Source organism: Schistocerca americana, chromosome 8 (genome assembly GCF_021461395.2).
Source record: "Schistocerca americana isolate TAMUIC-IGC-003095 chromosome 8, iqSchAmer2.1, whole genome shotgun sequence".
Taxonomy (NCBI): Eukaryota; Metazoa; Arthropoda; class Insecta; order Orthoptera; family Acrididae; genus Schistocerca; species Schistocerca americana.
Window position 1 is genome coordinate 150,197,478 of NC_060126.1, and position 22,362 is coordinate 150,219,839.

At 45.0% G+C, this 22,362-nt stretch overlaps 1 protein-coding gene across 1 annotated transcript in view; it reads right to left on the reverse strand.

Annotated features, from left to right (window-relative positions):
* Positions 1 to 1,791: 1,791 nt before the first annotated feature.
* LOC124545639 (cell division control protein 42 homolog) overlaps positions 1,792 to 22,362 on the reverse strand; it is a 257,471-nt gene continuing 236,900 nt past the window's right edge. Inside the window, exon 3 of the mRNA XM_047124584.1 lies at positions 1,792 to 3,501. Within this exon, the coding sequence (XP_046980540.1) occupies positions 3,076 to 3,501 (426 nt within the window). The 3' untranslated portion in view covers positions 1,792 to 3,075. The remainder of the gene's footprint in view (positions 3,502 to 22,362) is intronic.

A 22,362-nucleotide genomic window follows, 5' to 3' on the forward strand; every position in this document is an offset into this window, starting at 1 on the left:
ATTTTTTCAATTTTTTCATCTGTAGTTTCGTTCCTTTTTAAACAACATAGGAATGCGTAGTTTTGTTTTTAAGTGACAGGACTGTTAAGTTTTGAAAACCAGTACAAACATCAACAAAATTGCAGATGACAGAATCGTATGGAAATATCTCGTGTAATATAGGAAGCAAAGGATAACACGACCAATCAAATGTACCGCTAAATACAATAAAGACATAATGTCTAGGGATGGAGTGAGAGCATCGAAACGTGTATGGGAAATAGTAAACCATAAGAAGTAGTGGTTTTGCTCTTGGCGGAACCCTCAAATATGTTTCACTGTTTAAGTAAATGAGCTTCTTGAGAAATAAACTCAAAAAGAGTATGAAATCTGTGCTCTATGTAGCAAATGACATGAATAATATGAAATAATTCGTACAAGGAAATTTGTCACTCAGACAACTGGAATATATTTTAATTTTAGCTCCCCAGTAAGGAAAAAGTTTGGCCATTATTGAGTCCGACTATGACGGACACATACGAATGGATCATCTGCATCCATCAATTTCCTCTTGAATTTTAAATCAAGATGTGGAAATTATAATAATATGTTATCGAGTAGATCGTAGTTCTAAAAGAAAATGTAATGGCTTTTTAAAGAAACAGGAATTGCAGATCGAATCCTTGATTTGAAAATATTTTAGTTATTGCTGAGTAACACAACATTCTTGGTGATCAATTCTTATTTAAATTTTAGGCCCTATCAACTAATGCATTCCTATCAACTAATGTATATAAGGTGTTGTGATGTTGCTATTACCAAATGCTGATGGGTGACTGACGCCAAAGTAAAAAGAATTACGATAAGCTCTCAGAAATAGTAATGAGTTGCAGAAATTCTCTCTTAAAAACTCCAATAAGAGACTATAGATTACTTATGGATAATTCTGTCACGGTGGGCAGTGAATACGTGGCATCAAACTGTACACTGTAAGTCTGAAAAAAAAAGCATTAGGAGTACTGTTCCATTTACTGGTTCAGGAGTAGTTACGTTCATCTTGTTGTCGATTGCCAGTTACTGATGAAGTCAGTGAATTAACAATTAGTTGACAGATGACTTAAGTGCTGAAAACAGGCGTAGCACTATAGTAACTGTTGCCCTTCACGAGGAGGTCTTCTTCTTCTGACGACACATCACTAGTTCTCAAAAATGGAGAGCGCATAACCAGTTGTCAAGTGCTGAACTGTCAAAGTTGAACCGCTGGCAAATATAGAACGGTCAGAGCCTCCAGGTAGCATTTCCTCTCGTCCAAGCATAGTATCACTCGCCTTGGCCTTAACAGTCAGTACATAGTAAGGAATAATGGGTAACTGGTAGCAAATGAAGAACTGGACAGCGAGAGTTGAGACGACGGTGGAAACAGGTGTAACAGTTCCTGGCTACCTAGCACAGTAGAAGTCACATTAATGTTGCGTCACCAATTGCTGACAACGTTCTTTTGGACCTGTTGTAGTTGTACATTGCCAGTTTCCGGTTAGTGGACGAATGCACAAACGGTCGGTCTAGGTAGAGATGCTCCTTGAGATAGGCTTAGCAGCTCTTGGTTCTGTTGCACAGTAGGTTTCGTCTTGACCTCACGTCACCAGTTGTGTGTACTGGACAATAGCTGTGGCTTACGAAATGGAGACTGATTTTGAGAGCTGTTGGAGGCGGTCTTTGCAGCGCCAAGAAATGTAGCACCACTGTTGTCTCAAGCACTGTAGTAAATGTCTTGCAAATTCCCTCTAAGAGAAAGTAGTTAACTGGTAGTGAATGAAGAATTGGGCGGACTGGGTTGAGATGTTTGCGTAGAGAATCCTTACACCTCTTCATCCTCTAGCACATATTTTGTCTCCATGCCATATCACCAGTTGTCGTTACTCGGCAATGCGTAAATGATAGCGATATTTGTAAAAGAACTTTGGTTTTGAATGCCAGCGGAGGTAGGACAGACAGAGTCAGCCGACGGAGGGTACGTTTTATGACTTGAGTACTGTGATACCCATGCTGGTACATCGCCAGTTCCTGATATGCGGACGAAAACAGACGTGGACAGTCAAGTTTGAGAAAGTGGTGGAGACAGGCCGATTATCTCTTCGTCCTCTTGTACAGAAGCAGTTGTCTGGATGTTGCGTCACCAGTTAAACAGTGAGTATCTGATACTGGATTATAAAATGGACGACTGATTTTGAGAGATGGTGGATGCTTGCTTCGCAGCCCACTAACACTCCTCTCGATGTTGCACAGTTGGTTTCTGGTAAATGGATGTCGAGGTGGATGAAGAAACTGGGATGTTAAGACGGTGTTGGAGAAAAGCTTAGAATACGAGACTGGAATAGAAGGGAGAACCGATACAGGTACTCAAAGTACCCTCCGCCATACACCGTCAGGTGGCTTGCGGAGTATGGACGTAGATGTAGATCTCTTCATCCTCTAGGACAGTAGAACTCGCCGGGATGTCACTTGCTGTTTATAAGAGCTGATGGACTTGTTTCGAAAGCCAGCAGATGCAGTATTGGCAGTCTTAGCCGATGTAGGGCACCTCTTATGTCTCCAGCACACTGGTGCCCCATATTAATGCCATACCACCAGTTCCCAGAAAGTAGACGGCTGCAGAAACGGGAGGGTGGTGTTGCGAGGCTGTTGGAGACGGGCCTAGCACATCTTCGTTCTCTAGTGCAGTACCATTTGTCCCGAAGTTGCGTCACAGACAGTGAGATACTGTGACTGACGAGTCATTCAGGGAGTCGTTGGAGGCAGGCTTCAGAGCACCAGGAGATGTAGTACCTCTTCTGCCTCGGTGTTGGATCGTCAGTTCCTGGTAAATGGATAGAGATGAATGAAGATGTGGACACGTAGGACTGAAATGCTGCTGTAGCACCTCCTCGGTCTGTAGCACAGTAGCGTTAGTCTTGATGTGGTATCGCCAGTTCGTAATTGGCAGCATCTATAGATGATGTGGTAGGACTCCTCGCGGTGTTGCATCAACAGCGGATAACCGACTGAGAATGGGGAATTGGACCGGTAGCGTTGCTGCGACGGAACTGGGCTCGGAAGCTAGCGGCGGCAACAGCACAACAGCCCCGAGGGCTTCTTCCGGCGCGGGGGCGGCGGGCGCAGCAGCCCGCGGCGGCGCAGCGCGCAGACGATGGCCTGGTCGAAGGCCTCCTTGAGGTCCCTCTGGGTGAGCGCCGAGGTCTCGACGTAGACGGCGGCGCCCACGGCGCGCACGGCCTCGGCCGCCCTGGCGCTCGACACGGGCGCCTGGCCGCGCGCAGACAGCTCTGCCAGCAGGCGGGCGTCGCGGCGCCGGTCGGCCTGCGTGCCCACCAGCACCAGCGGCGCGTCGGGGCAGCAGCGGCGCACCTCGGGCGCCCAGCGCCGCTCCACGGAGCGCAGCGTCGCCGGCGCCACCACGCTGAACACCACCAGGAAGACGTCCGCGTCCGGGTAGCACAGTGCGCGCACCGGGTCCAACGCGTCCTGCACACACAGCGCGAAGCAAACACCTCGTGATCACGTGTTCTAGGTGTACTACACGCTATGACGTACAGTAAATAAATAAACACTTCTGCAGTTACAGTATTTACTGGTCAACAAATATCGGGTTATCCGAAAGTACCTCCGTGGTTGATGACTGTGAAAAATGTACAAGACATACAAAAACATACACATATCAATGGAAATAACATCTCCCCAAGTTTTAACTCACATTATAGGTGCACAATATGAGCACCATTTGTGATGTGACAACTTCAATACTGGTACAAGAGCATGTGTGTGCTGTTCCAAACGACAGCTGGTTAATCTGCTCACTGCGTTGCCTACCGACTAGTGCGAACTAATTTGAGGCAAGGACAGAGAGCAGATGATTTGTTTACATGTTCTGTCACACCTGCCCCTATGTGGCGTGATTGAAATGGTTCAAATGGCTCTGAGCACTATGGGACTTAACATCTGTGGTCATCAGTCCCCTAGAACTTAGAACTACTTAAACCTAACTAACCTAAAGACATCACACACATCCATGCCCTAGGCAGCATTCGAACCTACGACCGTAGCGATCGCGCGGTTCCAGACTGTAGCTCCTAGAACCGTTCGGCCACTCCGGCCGGCTATGTGGTGTGCTCTGTAGCTATGAATATAACGGATCGAAACTTGGGAGTTCCTCTATCCACCGCTTTATGTAATTTTTCCTTATATCCTTTAGTTGTCGTGCAGTCGTCTTCTGAAACCCCGGAGGTAGTGATGAATTGTCCTAAATTAATATATCTTAGGTTCGTGTCATGGACACATAAATAGCCAAATGACATTAGAAAGAAATCCAAGGGGTCAAAGAGGACGGGGTCGACTGAGAACCAGATGGACTGACGGGGTCGTGGAGGACTGGCAAAAAACGAGCTGAAGCAGATGCGAACCTCGAACGTTGGTTTGAGATGACTGGCGGGTCAATTGTTAAAGAGGTCAAGGTTCATAATGAACTGCAGAGCCATAGAAGAGGTAGAAGAATAAGGAGAAAAAAATTGGCAGATCCTTGTATCCGGGAAAATTTATGTTCACAAGAACATAAGTTAAGTCGACGGAACTGGCACCTGAGTTTCGAAAAGTTCAGTGTCCAGCACAGGAAATAACCTGCACACTTTATAAATAAAGTAACAACGCTCACGTTTTTTCACATTACATGGACAACGTAGCACTGATATCCAGAAGAGATATATCCGAGTCTATCACCTGCAGTCGAAAACTACCGACAAAGTCCTGTAACATTATAGTGGAGTAGAATGATACCGTGATCAGAGTGCAGTGGAAGTGAGAAGACGGTGCCATGAAATAGCTGGCGATGATCTGCTTGAGCTGGCTGGCCAAAGAGTACTGACTTCCGCCTTCCCTGCGGCCAGTTATATCGCCATCTTATTAACTCCCCAGGCAGCCAAACTGCATGACCGGTGGTTACGTGGAGTAGCGGTGGACCAGCTAAACCTCTGTCATCGATACGTCTTCATCCACCGATGCCTAATTGGTGTGGAGGGTCTATGGACAGGTGTGCAGTCTGACCTGCATTGTGATAAGCCGGCCAGTATGGCCGAGCGATTCTCGGCGCTTCAGTCTGGAACCGCGCGACCGCTACGGTCCCAGGTTCGAATCCTATGTCGGGCATGGATGTGTGTGATGCCCTTAGGTTAGTTAGGTTTAAGTAGTTCTATGTTCTAGAGGACTGATGACCTCATATGTTAACTCCCACAGTGCTCAGAGCCATTTGAGCCATTGTGATAAAAGCTAACTTCCTAACACCCCACTTTTATTTTTTATGTTTTGTAAGGCCCCTTTCAGCGATTCTTCAACGTCTAAACAAGAATGTATAAAGCCTGTGTGATGTTTTTGGTGAGCTTTCTGATGTACATTGAGTAGTTGTTTCCTTTTTTATGTAGAAGATTTTGACGATAAAAAACTATTCGTCTTTTTCTGGTGCTGCGAGCTGTACAACTATCTCTACTCGCTGCTTGGACCCCAACCAGACTGTGAACCGCTGCGTATAGCAGACTTCGACTCCCGGTACCCGCTATGCCCTTTGACACTCAACTGGTTTTTCAGAGCACGCACTGTTATTCATTCTTTCGGCGTTTTTCATCTCTGACAGGTGAAATGGCGGGCGTTAATTTGAATGAAACCTGTGTCCTTGACTTTTTTTCGACACATTTCTTAAATACGCTGTCCCAGGAACCTTGCCTCTGCACCATGATACTGATCCCTTCGTATTTCATCCCATGATTATATTCGAAGCAGTGATCGACGACAGCTGACATGCGTGGTTATTTTAGTCGGGCGTGTCGCTGGTGTCCTTTCACTTCTCCTCGAGTGTTCTGATAGTCTGCCTCACGTAAGACATGCCATATTGGCATGGAACGCGGTACACACCCGGCTTTCGGAGATCTAGATCGTATATAAAATTACAAAGAAGACTTTTTATCTTTATTGACAAGAGCCAAATACCCAGTATTCTGTAAGAGTCTGCCGATGTTTCCGGATATCGTGCGGGTGTAAGGTAGATAAGGGATTCTTGACTTCAGTTCCTCTGTCTCATTCTCAATCTCTTTCTCACGCGTTGTTGATTTTAACTGCAACACCCATTATATTTGACGCTCTGAGTACCCATTCTTTCAGAACACAATTCATAGGTGTGGGAATTGTTCGACGAGGCTGTCCTTGTCTGACCGCATTTGAACTCTGTGGACACAGTCTTTAGCAGGGAATTTCTTTGTGACAGATGTTGGTGGCTAGAGACGTCGAGACAGAGTTCAGTGTGCGTGGGTTTTCTAAATGCGCTGCGACCCACGGATTCTTCCGTACTTAACTAAAATATCGAGGATAGGAATCTGGCCCTCTTTTTGATGTTCTGACATTAATTTTACATCAGAATGGACAGGGTAATGTTTACTCTTCAAGTTGTTGCCAACAGCTGGTGGCCTTGTGATTAGCGGTGCTGACTTTCGATCAGGGTACCGGGGTTCGATTCCCTGCCTATCGGGGATGTTCTCCCCTCGGTTCAGGGTGTGTGTTTTGTCATCATTATTTCATCGTCATAGATGAGCAAGTCGACGAAATGGCGTCATATAAAAAGACTTGCAACATGCTGCCAAATATGCCATACACACAGTAAATACATCTTTTTGTTATGGTTTTCAGTCCGAGAACTGGTTTGATGCAGCTCTTCGCGCTAATGTATCATGTGCAGACCTCTTCATCTGCGAATAACTACTACAGCCGACGTCCATCTGAACCTGCTTACCGATCTCCTTCTGTCTCCCCCCCCCCAACCCACTTCCCTCCTCATATGAATATCAAGGAAAAATTCCTGGCGGTACCGGGAATCGAGCCCGGACTCTCCGCGAAATTGGGGCACTCGTTGGCTGTAGAACTTGTGCGTCTTTTCTTTTCTGCTCTTCAAGAGCTCATCTATTGTTGTGAAAACTTGACCGAAGTTATCGGTTCTTGTCGTCGGGTAGGTACCTCTATTGCTATTTTAATGGGATCCCAAATGTTTTAAATCTGGTCTTGCTCGAGGGCATGGTCTCTGGGCACTATTTTGGAACGCAGTATCTGAAAGGCATCTTAAGGCCTGAGTGCGTCGTAAGGTTGCAGGCGACTGTTGTACCACGTGATGAAACACCTGCGGGATGGTAGGACAACTCCTAGGCCGTTAGCGCTGTCAGTGTAATTAAGGTCGTATTCGCGACGCCATTATCTGTCGTTACGCAGGTGTTGGCGATAAACGTGCACGTTGCCCACTTTATTCTTGCCGACTCCGCAGATAGCGTTTCCTAGCGGCGGTTCTGGCTCTTACGAAGGCGTCTAATGGAAGACAGCAACACCCGTCAAAGCACTAATCCAGATGGAACAACGGGATTCGTATCCCGTCACATCACTGCGATTTAGATTTGTCGTGTTACCTCTAAGGTCCACTACCCCCCCCCCCTCCCCCCCCCAACCATCCTCTCCCACAAAACTGACTGTATGCCGATTTAATGACATTTACGTACATTTACTGATAAAAGCCAGCAGCCTTTTCTTTGATGGTCGTGCGGTAGCGTTCTCGCTTCCCGCGCCCGGGTTCCCGGGTTCGATTCCCGGCGGGGTCAGGGATTTTCTCTGCCTCGTGATGACTGGGTGTTGTGTGATGTCCTTAGGTTAGTTAGGTTTAGGTAGTTCTAAGTTCTAGGGGACTGATGACCATAGTCCCATAGTGCTCAGAGCCATTTGAGCCTTTCCTTTGATCGTTTCAAATTTGAAGCCTATTTTGTCAAAAGGGACACTCGCCCTATGTCTGAACTGTAGCTCTAATAAATGTTCCGCTGATGTGACTGCGTCATGGCGTAAAATACGAGATCCGAAAAAAATGCTTTCATTACCAAGAACATGTTTGTGTTGGTGTGGTAGTATGCGACTGTTTGGACCTTGGGCTGTGTCCTTGCGCCACGACAGATTAAATCTACATCTAAGCAATAAAGTTCCTGGCAAAGGATTCATGAACCACCTTCAAGCTGTCTCTCTGCCGTTCCACACTCGAACGGCGCGCGGGAAAAACGAGCACAAAATATTCTGTGCGAGCCCTGATTTCTCCTATTTTATCGTGATGATCTTTTCTCTCCACGTAGGTGGGTGCCAACAGAATGTTTTCGCAATCGGAGCAGAAAACTGGTGATTAAAATTTCATGAGAAGATGCCGTAGAAACGAAAAACGCCTTTGTTTTAATGATTGCCACTCCAATTCATGTATCATGTCTGTGACACTATCTCCCCTATTTCGCGATAATACAAAACGAGCGCCCTTCTTTGTACTTTTTCGATGTCATCTGTCAGTCGCACCTGATGCGGATCCCACACCGCACAGCAATATTCCAGAATAGGGCGGACAAGTGTGGTGCAAGCGGTCTCCTTAGTAGACCTGTTGTACGTTCTAAGTATTCTGATAATGAATCGCAGTCTTTAGTTTGCTCAACCCACACAACCTTATCTATATGATCGTTCCAATTTAGGTTATTTGTAACTGTAATCCCTAAGTATTTAGTTGAATTTACAGCCTTCAGATTGGTGTAATTTATCGCCTAATCGAAATTTAGTGAATTTCTTGTAGTACTCATGTGAATAACTTCACACTTCTCTTTCTTCAGGGTCAAATGCCACTTTTCGCACCATACAGATATCTTACCTAAATCATTTTGCAATTCGTTTTGGTCATCTGATGACTTTACAAGACGGTAAATGACTGCATCATCTGCAGATAATCTAGTAGGGCTACTCAGATTGCCTCCTACGTCGTTAATATAGATCAGGAACAATAGAGGGCCTATAACACTTCCTTGGTTCAAATGGCTCTGAGCACTATGGGACTCAACTGCTGAGGTCATTAGTCCCCTAGAACATAGAACTAGTTAAACCTAACTAACCTAAGGACATCACAAACATCCATGCCCGAGGCAGGATTCGAACCTGCGACCGTAGCGGTCTTGCGGTTCCAGACTGCAGCGCCTTTGACCGCACGGCCACTTCGGCCGGCACACTTCCTTGGGGAATGCCGGATATTACTTCTGTTTTACTCGATGACTTTCCGTCTATTACTACGAACTGTGACCTCTCTGACAGGAAATCACGAATTCAGTTGCACAACTGATCCGATATTCCATAGACACGCAGTTTTGTTAGAAGACGCTTGTGAGGAACGTTATCGAAAGCCTTCTGGAAATCTAAAAATATGGAATCAATCTGACGTCCCCTGTGGATAGCACTCATTACTTCATGAGTATAAAGAGCTAGTTGTGTTTCACAAGAACGGTGTTTCCTGAATCCGTGCTGATTATGTGTCAATAAATCGTTTTCTTCGAGATAATTGATAATGTTCAATACAGTATATGTTCCAAAACCCTATTTAGAATCGACGTTAGTAATATGGGCCTGCAATTTGGTGGATTAATCCTATTTCCCTTTTTGGGTTTGGTGTGACTTGAGAAATTTTCCACTCTTTAGATGGCTCTGAGCACTATGCGACTCAACTTTTGAGGCCATCAGTCGCCTAGAACTTAGAACTAATTAAACCTAACTAACCTAAGGACATCACACACATCCATGCCCGAGGCAGGATTCGAACCTGCGACCGTAGCGGTCGCTCGGTTCCAGACTGTAGCGCCTAGAACCGCACGGCCTCTCTTTAGGTACGGAACTTTCTGTGAGCGAGCCGTTGTATATAATTGGTAAATATGGAGTTATTGCATCAGCGTACTCTGAAAGGAACCTGACTGGTGTACAATCTGGTCCGGAGGCCTTGCCTCTATTAAGTGATTTAAGCTGCTTTGTTACACCGAGGATATCTACTTCTATGTTTCTCATCTTGGTAGTTGTTCTTGATTGATATTCAGGAATATTTACTTGGTCTTCTTTGGTGAAGGAGTTTCGGAAAACCGTGTTTAATAACTCTGCTTTAGTGGCACTGTCATCAGTGACTTCACCGTTGTTATCGCGCAGTGAAGGTATTGATTGCGTCTTGCCACTGATGTGCCTTATGTGTGACCAGAATCTCTTTGGGCTTTGTGCCAGATTCCGAAACATAGTTTTGTTGTGGAAATTATTAAAACCATCTCACATTGAAGTACGCTCTATATTTGGAACTTTTGTAAAACTTTACCAATCTTAGGGATTTTGCCTTCTTTTAAATTTGGCATGCTTTTTTCGCTGCTTCTGCAACAGCAATCTGACCCGTTTTGTGTACCATAGGGGATCAGTACCATCACTTATTAATTTATGTGGTTTATGTCTCTCAGTTGCCATCGATACTATCTCTTTGAACCCATTCCACATCTTTTCTACCCTTACGTGATAAGATCGGAAGGAGTGGAGACTGTCTCTTAAAAAGGCTTTAAGAGCATTTTTATCAGTTTTTTTTTAAATAGATGTATTTCGCTTTTCCTTTTGATGTTTGTGGGTGTTACAATATTCAGCTTCGCAGCAACTGCCTTGTGGTCGCTCATCTCTGTATTCGACATGATACTCACTATCTGTCCAGGATTATTTGTTGCTGAGAAGTCAAGTATGCTTTCATAACCATTTACACTTCGAGTGGGCTCGTGAACTAATTGTTCAAAATAATTTTCTGATAAAGCATTCAGTGCGATTTCGGATGACGTTTTATGCCTGCCGCCGGGTTTAAACGTATAATTTTTCCAGCATATCGAGTGCGGATTGAAGTCACCACCGACTATAATTGTATGAGTGGGGTACCTATTTGAAATGAGACTCAGGTTTTCTTTGAACTGTTCAGCAACTGTATCTTCTGAGTCGCGGACTCAGAAAAACGGCCCAATAAATAGTTTAGACCGATTTCCAAGTATAATCTCTACCCAAATAGTTTAGTCCGATTGCCAAGTATAACCACTCCCCATGCTATTTCGCAGGAACTATCTACTTCATTTTCACCTACAAGGTAAACTACTTCTGACAGCAATAAATACTCCACCACCAACTGCATTTAATCTATCCTTTCTGAACACTGTTATGTCGTTTGAAAAAAAAATCTGCAAAACTTATTTAGGGATTTAGCCAGCTTTCCGTACCTATAACTATCTGAGCTTCAGTGCTTTCTATTTGGGCTTGGAGCTCTGGTTTTTTCCCAACACTGCTACGATAATTTACAACTACAATACCGATCGTTTCTACAACTACCTTACTGTGTTTTGCCTGCCCCCTTTTAGAGGGCGCCCTTTCTGTGATTTCCTGAGACCCTCCAACCTAAAAAACCGCCCAGTCCCTTCCACACAGCCCCCGCTACCCGTGTAGCCTCTTCCTGTGTGTAGTGGGCGCCTGACGTATTAAGTGAAACCCGGAAACCGACCACCCGATGGTGCAAGTCAAGGAATCTGCAGCCTACAATTCAAGTAGATGAACACAGTGGCAGTGGACCATCAGTTAGCTACGTACAATACAAGTCTTATACTTAAAAAAAAAAAAAAAAAACACTGAAAGAAAAACAGTTTCAGAATACACATCTATCTATCTAACCGAAAGTATACGGACTCCCCTGTGTAATGCGGAGTTGACGGCTAGATGTTACGGCGCACCCATCAGTGTAAAAGGAGGCGGTTGTATTGTCCATACACAATCAAATTATATTAATGCGTGGCGTCCGTTCTTTCGGACATGTCCGTAAGAACAGACACGACGCATTCACATAATTTAATTGGTACTAGAGGGAGCTGTAGAGGGCAAAAACTGTAGAGGAAGACAGAGATTGGAATACGTCAAGCAAATAATTGAGGACGTAGGTTGCAAGTGCTACTCTGAGATGAAGAGGTTAGCACAGGAAAGGAATTCGTGGCGGGCCGCATCAAAACAATCAGTAGACTGATGACCAAAAAAAAAAAGATGACAATGGATCCACCGTCATCAGTGCGGATGCACAAATACGTCCGACCTGCTGTGGGAATCTCAGAGGGCAAACGTGGAGGAAATGGGCTGCGGATAGGTGGCGCTCGATGGGAATGCGGGTCGGCGTGACGCGGGCCGAAATAGTCGGCTTAGTTGCGATAACGGTGTGTCCCGGATGGCGCAATGGTTAACGCGTCTGCCTAGTAAGAGCCGGCACTTTAGCTCATGGTGCTAGTTGCCCTCTCTAATAAAATTAAAAAAAAAACTGAGTAAAGGAATGAACGATCAACTTGAACGGATGTCTTGCGGCGTCAGCCCAGTCCAAACGCAACGATCAATACTGAACAAAGAAAAAAAAGCAAGCAGGAGATCCCGGATTCGAATCCCGGTCCGATATACGTTTTCACTCCTCGCCGCTGATTCTGCTTAATGCAGCTGACGGCCGCGACCCCCTCTCTTTACTTTCCTTTCTTCCCCTCTCCACGTAAAATACAGAAACAGTAACAGCAGAACCGAGCTCAGCCAATTCGAACTTGGAATATCCATCGGACGTCACGTGAGTAACAAATCCGTTTGACACAAAATGGTTCAAATGGCTCTGAGCACTATGGGACTTAACTTCTGAGGTCATCAGTCCCCTAGAACTTAGAACGACTTAAACCCAACTGACGTAAGGACATCACACACATCCATGCCCGAGGCAGGATTCGAACCTGCGACCGTAGCGGTCGCGCGGTTCCAGGGTGCAGCGCCTAGAACCGCTCGGTCGAAAATTTATATCCTGCGGACAACTCATTGTGTATTTTTTTAATGTCAATTTCGGACACAAGAGTGGCTTGTTTATCTAATTAGACGGTAATATATACTTTGTCGGTTAAATTTTTATGAACTTAATTATTTAACGTCAGTTTCACCAATGGCCGCGGCCAAAGGTACGTATTGACTGTGTTCGACTGAACCGGCATATCAACAGTATGCAACACATTTTATCCTCGACAAAGGAAGTATGACTCTTGTGTTTAATGTCGTAACGATGCTATGGTGATTGGAGAGGAACATGGAAAGAGCCACAAGCAGGCAGCAGCCATGTTTTAAGGCACCAGCCACGCATTTGCCTCAACTGATTATGGGATACAGGGAGATGGATGGCCACGTAGGAATTTGAACCATTCTGCTCTTGAATATTACTTCAGTATCTTATGGGCACAACCTTAAGCACTCTTTGTTTTCCAAAAATGTGTGTGAATTCCTAAGGGACCCAACTGCTGAGGTCATCGGTTCCTAGACTTATACACTACTTGAAGTAAATTATGCTAACTTATGCTAAGAACAACACACACACCCATTCCCGAGGGAGGACTCGAACCTCCAGCGGGAGGGGCCGTTTCCTTTCCGAGATTACTTGTAATACAGTAAAGGACAATATCAGTCGTGGTACATCTGTAAAGGGATCCAAGTCATAACTTAGACAGAAGGCTGGAAGAACGATTAGATTTTAAAGTGCCGTCGAAGACGAGATCGTTAGAGACGGAGCTCTAGCTCAACTACGACGCTATTCGGAAAGCATATCTGTCATCTTCTTTTCTAGGGGACCATCCCAGAATTCGCTTTAACTGATTTAAGTAAACCACAGAGAACCTAAGTCCTTAAGATAAGACGAAGATCTGAACCAGCGTTCTCCCGAATGCTGGACCAGTGTCTTTATCACTGGTGATACTGTAGCAGAGACTATATTTCAAGTTGGCACATCTCTGACTAGCTTCTCATGAACACGGCTGGCACAGTTTAAAGTATACCCTGCTGTACCATCGCAGGTATGATCGAGATCTGGAAACTTATGCTACGCTTGCTACAGTTCGCTGCTGCTGTCAGTTCGACTGTGGCGGCCACGGTCACCCGTTGACTGTGTCGGCTCTGCGCCGGCAGCAGGATAACTGTCCTATTGGAGTAACAGGCAGTGAATGCAGCGTCAATGCGCTGCTGACGGCTAGGAAGCGGTCGCTGATAGGTCAAAACAGCTGTGACTGGCTGCGTCGAAAAAGTCAAGTCTGTGCCTGTATGGACGACGGTTCACACTCCAACTACTTGATGTGCAGTGTATCCACGGTGCCTCTGTTGTGTGTTTCACATTCCTTTTCCGCAGAGGAATAAAGAAGTTCTGGTTTGTATTACACTTTTGTTTTCCCTAAGTGCGCCTTCAGCTCCTCCTATTTTCCTCTGAAACACTTCACGATAGAGTGTTAACCTCATACCCAAGTGCACCGTCCGTGGATTGACATTGCTAGGGTTATCCGGAAAGAAAGTTGCAAAATATTTCCAGTCACCAGTCTTCCGACTTGTTTGCTACTGTCTTCCTTGTGCGGATCTAGTCATCACTACGTAACTACCGCACCCAACGTCATCCATAATTTGCTTCGCATGTTAGAGGGAAGCAGTAGTTGTGAAGGGAGGGGGGATGGGGGGCAGATAAAACCATCCCCGATGTTATTCATCCTCTAAACTGAGCAAAAAATGGTTCAAATGGCTCTGAGCACTATGGGACTTAACTTCTGAGGTCATAAGTCCCCTAGAACTTAGAACTACTTAAACCTAACTAACCCAAGGACATCACACGCATCCATGCCCGAGGCAGGATTCGAACCTGAGACCGTTGCGGTCGCGCGTTTCCAGACTGTAGCGCCTAGAACCGCTCGGCCACTCTGGCCGGCTAAACTGAGCAGTCTGTGCAAGAATGCATCGAGAATGCCCCGAGAAATTTAGAAGCAATTGCAATTCAGGGAGAAGAAAGCAAAACTTTGTGGCCTACCGATGGCATTGTAATTGTGTAGGGACAGCAAAGGAGTTGAAAGACAGCTTGAGTGGAGTGGATAGTGTCTTGAGAGGTGGTTCTAAGAAGATTATTACAAAATGAGAAACACTAAAAGCCCTAGAGTTTTGTTGTCTGGGCAGCAAATTAACTGGTGGTGGTCAAAGTAGAGAGGATATTAAACGTAGACTGGCTGCAGAGGGGCAAGCATTTCTGAAGAAAAGGACTTTTTTTCCTTCATTGTTATGTTAGGAAGTCGCTGTCAATGGTACAGATGAGATGAAATGTGATGAAAAATACTAAACAGAGAGGTGAGATATCTACAATGAATGATATGAAAATGAGAGGAAAAATACTAAACAGGAAGATGAGATATTTATAATGAATTAAAAAAATTAGGTGAAAATAAAATGGAAGTTTCATATTAAGAAACACGACTTTTACTTAAAAACAGTTGTAATAAAAGGTAAAAACAGAAACACAATAAGAGTACATTTCAAAACGTTTTTAAAAAAACGAGATTAGAACACTGATGTTAAAAAGAAGCATTTCATTGGCACCAAAACTGGAAGGACCTATCCTGGGATAAGTAGTCTGTTGTTGAAGGAGAAAAGGGAAGCTAATGAGGGAAAAAATTCGTTAACCTCTACACATAAAGTCCCACGCCGCTATTTTTTGTTTGTTTGCGAAGGCCAATGTCAGAAAGTAGCGTAATGATTTTTATACGCTTTTCACTAATAGACAGACTGACTCGCAAGGGATGCTTGTGCACATAATTTATAATTATTGTAATGATGACTGTCTAATAATACACTCGTATGTGTTGTCGGTTGCACATTTAATTGGCGATTGGAGAGAGAAATTGTATCAGTGATGGGAGCTGTGAGCTTGTTAGCTACAGAAGAGGTGGCATCAGCTGGGAAAAGCAGTAAAGGAAACAGCCGCCGGAAGTCCAGAGAGCAGCGAAGCTCGACCGGAATTGATACATATCTACATACACATCAGAGTATAAAGAAAAGTCTTCCACAGTGTTATGCCGTCTGTACATGGAGGATACTATCAGGAGCTACTGTAGGGATTTTGATGCGGTTTTCACTAATAGACAGACTGATTCACTAGGAAGATTTTGTGTATATAATTTATTAGCACTACATCAAATAAGTCCGGCCGTGGATGCGAGGGGCTTTCAATAATTAATGCAACACATTTATTTTTTCGGTCATTTTCGGTTGGACAAATGCGGAAATTTTTCTGGGACTTTATGAAATATTCTCGCTTTAGCCCCTATAGTTTAATAACGTACCGATAGTTGACGGAGCTATACGTAGCCTCCAAAATGGCGTCTGTAACGCAGGTGCGTTCCAAGCAGAGAACTGTCACTGGTATCTTTTGGCGGAAAACCACAGCAGCGTGGATAGTCATAGGCACTTGAAGATTATCTACGGAGACCTGGCAGTGGACAAAACCATGGTGAGTCCTTGCGGAGGGCGGCTGTCATTATCACAATAAGGTCGCTCAAACCTGTCCGATCTCCACTGCACCAGCCGCCCTCACACAGCTCTGACTCTTGCAATATTTGAACGTACGGACACTCTCATTCGAGGTGATGGATGTAGCACAAACAGCTCCCTGCTCAATCGAATGTTTCTGTTGGCAGTAATGATACACTCGTCCATCCATCAGCTGGAATACTCAAAACTGTGTGGCGGCTGGGTTCCTCGACGCCAAACAGACGACCACAAAGAGCAACGAAGGACCAACTTTGCGAAATTGCTCGTGCGCTACGAGGCTGCTCGTAGCAAGTTTTTGTCGAAACTCGTCACTGACGATGAAACATGTGTCCATAACTTCGAACCGGAAACAAAACTGCAATCCATAGAGTGGCGCGACGCCGCCTCTCGCCGGCCGTTGTGGCCGAGCGGTTCTAGGCGCTTCAGTCCGGAACCGCGCTGCTGCTACTGTCGCAGGTTCGAATCCTGCCTCGGCCATGGATGTGTGTGATGTCTTTAGGTTAGTTGGGTTTAAGTAGTTTTAAGACTAGGGGACTGATGACCTCAGATGTTAAGTCCCATAGTGCTCAGAGCCATTTGAACGCTGCCTCTCCTTCGAAGAAAAAGTTAAAAGCCGCACCCCTGTCCGGTAAAGTTATGGCGACGGTATTCTGGGTCTCTGGAGGGGTTATTCTGATTGATGTCCTCCCTCACAGTGCAACGATCGACTCTGACGTGTATTGTGATACCCTCGGAAAATTGAAGAAATGACTTCATCGTATTCGTTACAACGAAAATGCAAACAAAGTTGTCCTTCTCCAGGACAACGCAGGGCCTCATACAAGCCAGCGAACTCGAGAGCAGCTCAGAAAACTTGGTTGGACTGTTCTTCCTCATCCATCCTACAGCCTGGATCTCGCACCTTCCGACTTCCATCTGTTTGTCCCATTGAAGGATGCAATCCGCGAGAAGTAGTATTTGGATGATGGGAAGGTTATTGATGCAGCAAGGCGTTCGCTCCGACGTCGATCAGTAGAGTGGCACCACGCGGGTATACAGAACGTCCCAGTAAGGCGGCGCTAGGTAGTCGCACTGAAAGGAGATTATGTTGGAAAATACGGTTTTCTAGCCAAAAGAATGGGGAGTAATAAGATCTATTGGAATGCTGTATACAACTAACCTGCTTTCAGAAAAAAAATGTGTTGCATTGCTTACGGAACGTCTCCAGTAGAGTTCAGTGTGAGGAAGTCTGAAGATTCTCGTCTGAAGTGTAGACTTGTACGTTATGAAACGTGGTCAGTGATCAACTGAGATAAGAAGGTAATAGTAGCTTTCGAAATGTGCTGCTACAGAAGAATGTTGAAGGTTAGACGCGTAGAAAATGGTTCAAAGGGCTCTGAGCACTATGGGACTTAACATCTGTGGTCATCAGTCCCCTAGAACTTAGAACTACTTAAACCTAACTAACCTAAGGACATCACACACATCCATGCCCGAGGCAGGATTCGAACCTGCGACCGTAGCAGTCGCGCGGTTCCGGAGTGAGCGCCTTAACCGCGAGACCACCGCGGCCGGCTAGACGCGTAGAAAGAATAACTGAGGAGAGGGTATTGAATCAAATTGGGGGAAAAAAAACTTTACTGCAAAACCTGGATAAAAGAAGGTTCAAATGGCTCTGTGCACTGTGGGACTTAACTTCTGAGGTCATCGGTTCCCTAGAACATACTACTTAAAACTAACTAACCTAATGGCATCACACACATCCATGCCCAAGGCAGGATTCGAACCTGCGACCGTAACGGTCGCGCGGTTCCAGACTGTACCGCCTAGAACCGCTCGGTCACCCCGGCCGGCTTAAAAGAAAGGGCCGGTTGACAGGACACATATTTAATCACCAAGGAATCGTCAATTTGTTGATGGTGGGACGCGTGAGGTGGGGGGAGGGGGTGGGGTGGTAACAAACTCAGAGGAAGACCAAGGTTATTTGCCCCTATGAATTTCCTCTCTACTGCTCTTTTCAGCACCAAGGTAACACATATTCTTGCACATGATTAAGTAGGATTGTGGTACTGCTTTGGTTTTGACCTCGAAAAAAGTTAAGTAATTAATTTTTTTCTTTGCTTGCAGCAGCATGTCAGCAGTCGAGGCAAACGTCAAAATCTCCGCCTCACAGTACCGTAGCACGACGCTACAGCAACCAAAACAAAAAGCCGCAGACAACTGATAAAGTGAAGTATCTTGCAGTAATTTGTTTTCTGCATTTGGAGGGGAACAACGGTGCAACAGTCCGTGCTGAGTTGGTGAAGGTGTACGGCACCAGCGATGCACTACGACTGGATACAATGACACGGCGGAGCAGACACTTTGTAAATAGCTTGTTTGTATGTTGGCAGCTTTATATAGGTTGTGATACTATCGCTGACAGTGCTCTGCGCCCTCGGCAAGAGATTCTGTGCTTGGACGGACTAGCCGTTAGCGAGTGGATAGGGAAGTGTATGGACATGATTTTCTTAGTGGAGACTCTGAGCTGGTAGGACATGCATTGCAAAGTGAGATGAAATGATGTGTTTATAAGAAAATATGTAAGGAAATATACGAGAACGGATGTTGTTGATAATGTTTAGTTAGTGGAATTATTGACAACAATATAATTTTTGGAACTGGATGTCACACGAATAAGATAAAATCTTCTAAATACATTGTTTGCTCTTCCACAAAACCTTCCTTTTTGTTAACCATATGCCTCCTAGTGGTTAGAGTATATAGCAGTTAGAATCTTTTTATTTACCTGACCGTTGTTGTTACTTATTTAATTGCTGTAGTTCGTGTTATGAAGATTTTCTGTGAGGTAAGTGATTTATGAAAAGGAATTGGGTTTGTACTGTCGGGATTCGTGTTTGAAATGAGTTTAGGGAATTAACAGAGTTAGTGGTAGTTTCATATATCTTTAATTTAATATTACTTTTGATTTGTATTATTGTTAGAATTTCTTGTAATTCAAGGCCATTCATTTGTGTTAATTATTGGAACTCATGTTGCCAATGTATAGCAGTCAGATTGCGTTTTATTCTGTATTGTGTGTACTAAATGAATAGGTTAAGTTTGAGTTGTCTTTGTCAGAACAAATTCTGTAGGTCAGTGTTTAATGAACAAAAATAATTAAACAGATAGTTTCAACTTAGGCCGTTCTCACAAGGGACGAAATAACTAATGTTGATGTGGAGTTTTACGAGTTTTGTGACGTCACTTCCCGCTATTTCAACCTGATGAGGCATTTCGTCATCTGAAACATAAAATAAGTTCTGCGATATTTCGGCAAAGTACCACGTAAAGGAGAATCAATGGGGAACAAGCACGCTCGCTACGTCACGAGCACAAATAAGAGGCGCGATATTTTATTTGTCGTTTTCAGCTGAAGCTCGTATTTGTGGATTTTACATTATACACACATCAAAAGAAGTTTTGCATTGCCTCGGTTCCGAGAGTTTCGGAACCTGTACAGAAAATTGGAACAGAGATCAATACAACCATCATTTCCGCCCTTTTTATTGCACATGAAAACCACACGTTGCATGTTGTACCACCATACACCGAGATCTTCAGAGGTGGTGGTCCAGATCGCTGTATACACTGGTACCTCTTGCATACTATCTACAAGTTCATCAAGGCACTGTTGGTCCAGATTGTCACACTCCTCAACGGCGATTCGGCGTAGATCCCTCAGAGTGGTTGTAGGGGCACGTCGTCCATTAACAGCCCTTTTCGATCTATCCCAGGCATGTTCGATAGGTTTCGTGTCTGGAGAACATGCTAGCCACTCTAGTCGAGCGATGTAGTTATCCTGAAGGAAGTCATTCACAAGCTGTTGTCCATGAACAAGAATGCCTGGCCAATATGCTGCCAATATGGTTGCACTGTCGGTTGGAGGATGGCATTCACGTATCGTACAGTGCTTACGGCACCTTCCATGATCACAAGCGGCGTACGTCGCCACCTCAAAACATCAGGGAACCTCCACCTTGCTGCACTCGTTGGACAGTGTGTCTAAGGCGTTCAGCCTGACCGGGTTACCTCCATATACGTCTCCGACGATTGTCTGGTTGAAGGCATATGCAATACTCGTCGGTTAAAAGACCGTGATGCCAGTCCTGAGCGGTCCATTCGGCATGTTGTTGGGCCCATCTTTACCGCACTGCATGGTGTAGCCGTTGCAAAGATGGACTTCGCCGTGGACGTCGGGAGTGAAAGTGCGCTTCATACAGCCTACTGCGCACAGTTTGAGCCGTAACACGACGTCCTGTGGCTGCACGAAAAGCATTATTCAACATGGTGGCGTTGCTGTTAGGGTTCCTCCGAGTCATAATCCGTAGAAAGCGGTCATCCATCGCAGTAGTAGCCCTTGGGCGGCCTGAGCGAGGCATGCCATCGACAGTTCATGTCTCTCTGTATCCCCTCCATGTCCGAACAACATCGCTTTGGTTTACTCCTAGACGCCTGGACACTTCCCTTGTTGAGAGCCCTTACTGGCGTAAAATAACAATGCGGATGCGATCTAACCGCGGTATTGACCGTCTAGTCTTGGTTTAACTACAAATAACACGAGCTGTGTACCTCCTTGTTGGTGGAATGATGGGGTGTCGGACCCCCTCCGTCTAATAGGCGCTGCTCATGCATGGTTGTTCACATCTTTGCGCGGGGGATTAGTGACACCTCTCAACAGTCAAATGGACTGTGCCTGTGATACAACATCCACAGTCAACGTCTATGTTCAGGAGTTCTGGGAATTGGGGTAATGCAAAACTTTTTTTGATGTGTGTAAATTACACTCTATGAGTATGCAGCGGCGTGCTGAAAAGTAACGTCTACGAATTTTTTAAGTGAAAACTTTTACAGAGTTTTCAGTAAAACAAACATTATTAACAATCTGCATCTTTATTCTTCGTGTCTACTTACAGTGGAGGGAAAAAAATCGCACCAAGGGGTTGTGCAATGTAAACGAAAAAGTTGTTCGGCCTGTTTCAACATGTAAAAGATGTTTGTTCAAATTTCGCACAGTTAACAAAGCTGCAAGATGTTTTCAAAGGCTGGTGATTATAATTGATTCTCCCGCGGGATGCATGTTAACCATATTTAGACACAAACGCGTAATTTATCAAGGCCGTTTTTGTTTCGTCGTGTATGTGCTTCGGTGCCTTCATGCTTTCCCGCCATGCTAAAGTTATTATCAACGCCTTGGTCACGAAAATTGTGGATGTTCAAGCCCTCATTACTCAGCTTCTACAGTATATCTTTCTAGAAGCTGCGTCCGGTGTTCTGATTGCTTATGGTGTCTTACGAGACCAGATACTTAGAAGGGAAACTCCCCATCGCATCCCCCTCAGATTTAGTGACAAGATGGCCCGGCAGACAGCCCATCAAAAACGAAACACAGATCAAGCATGAAAACCGGTAGAAGCTGTACTGAACTGAAAGAAAAATTGAAGTAGAAACAGTGAGCTGTCCAAGAACAAGATGTGCAATATCGAACTAACAGCAGAGCCATTGTGTCGTGGCTGTGTGGTCACGGTGTTCTACTACAAAGCCGGAGATCCGTATTCAAATCTCCCTCGCACTAAACTTTTTTTTTCACAGAATTACGAATTGCCCGTCCGGTCATTGACGTTTCTATTCGCTGTATTCAAATTTACCTCTGTGTCTTGGTGTAACGTCGGTCTGCAACAGCAAGGTTTAAGGAAAGGGCCTCCAACCATACGTACCTCCAATTTATTCTACATAAGAACTACAAGTTCCGACTTTTTCGTTCCTTTTTGGATAGTTTGACTCTTGAATTTCCTTGTTGTAACCAGATAACCACTTCTAACTCGCTCGATGTTGCATATTTTCAGCTTAGTCCTTCACTGTTCCTATTTAGCTTCCTTTTTCACAGTTCAGAATACCTTCTTCCTGTCGTCATGCTTGATCTCTTTCGGTTCTTGACGGTCTGTCTACCGAACCACCTCACCACTAAATCTGAAGGTGGTGCGATGGGGACTTTCCTTTGTTAGGAACGCAGACGGAAGACAGTGGCTGAGCATACGTTTGCTCACACGATGATTCAACTTAGATGAACAGACCTCGGCTGCCTGTAGGTACTCC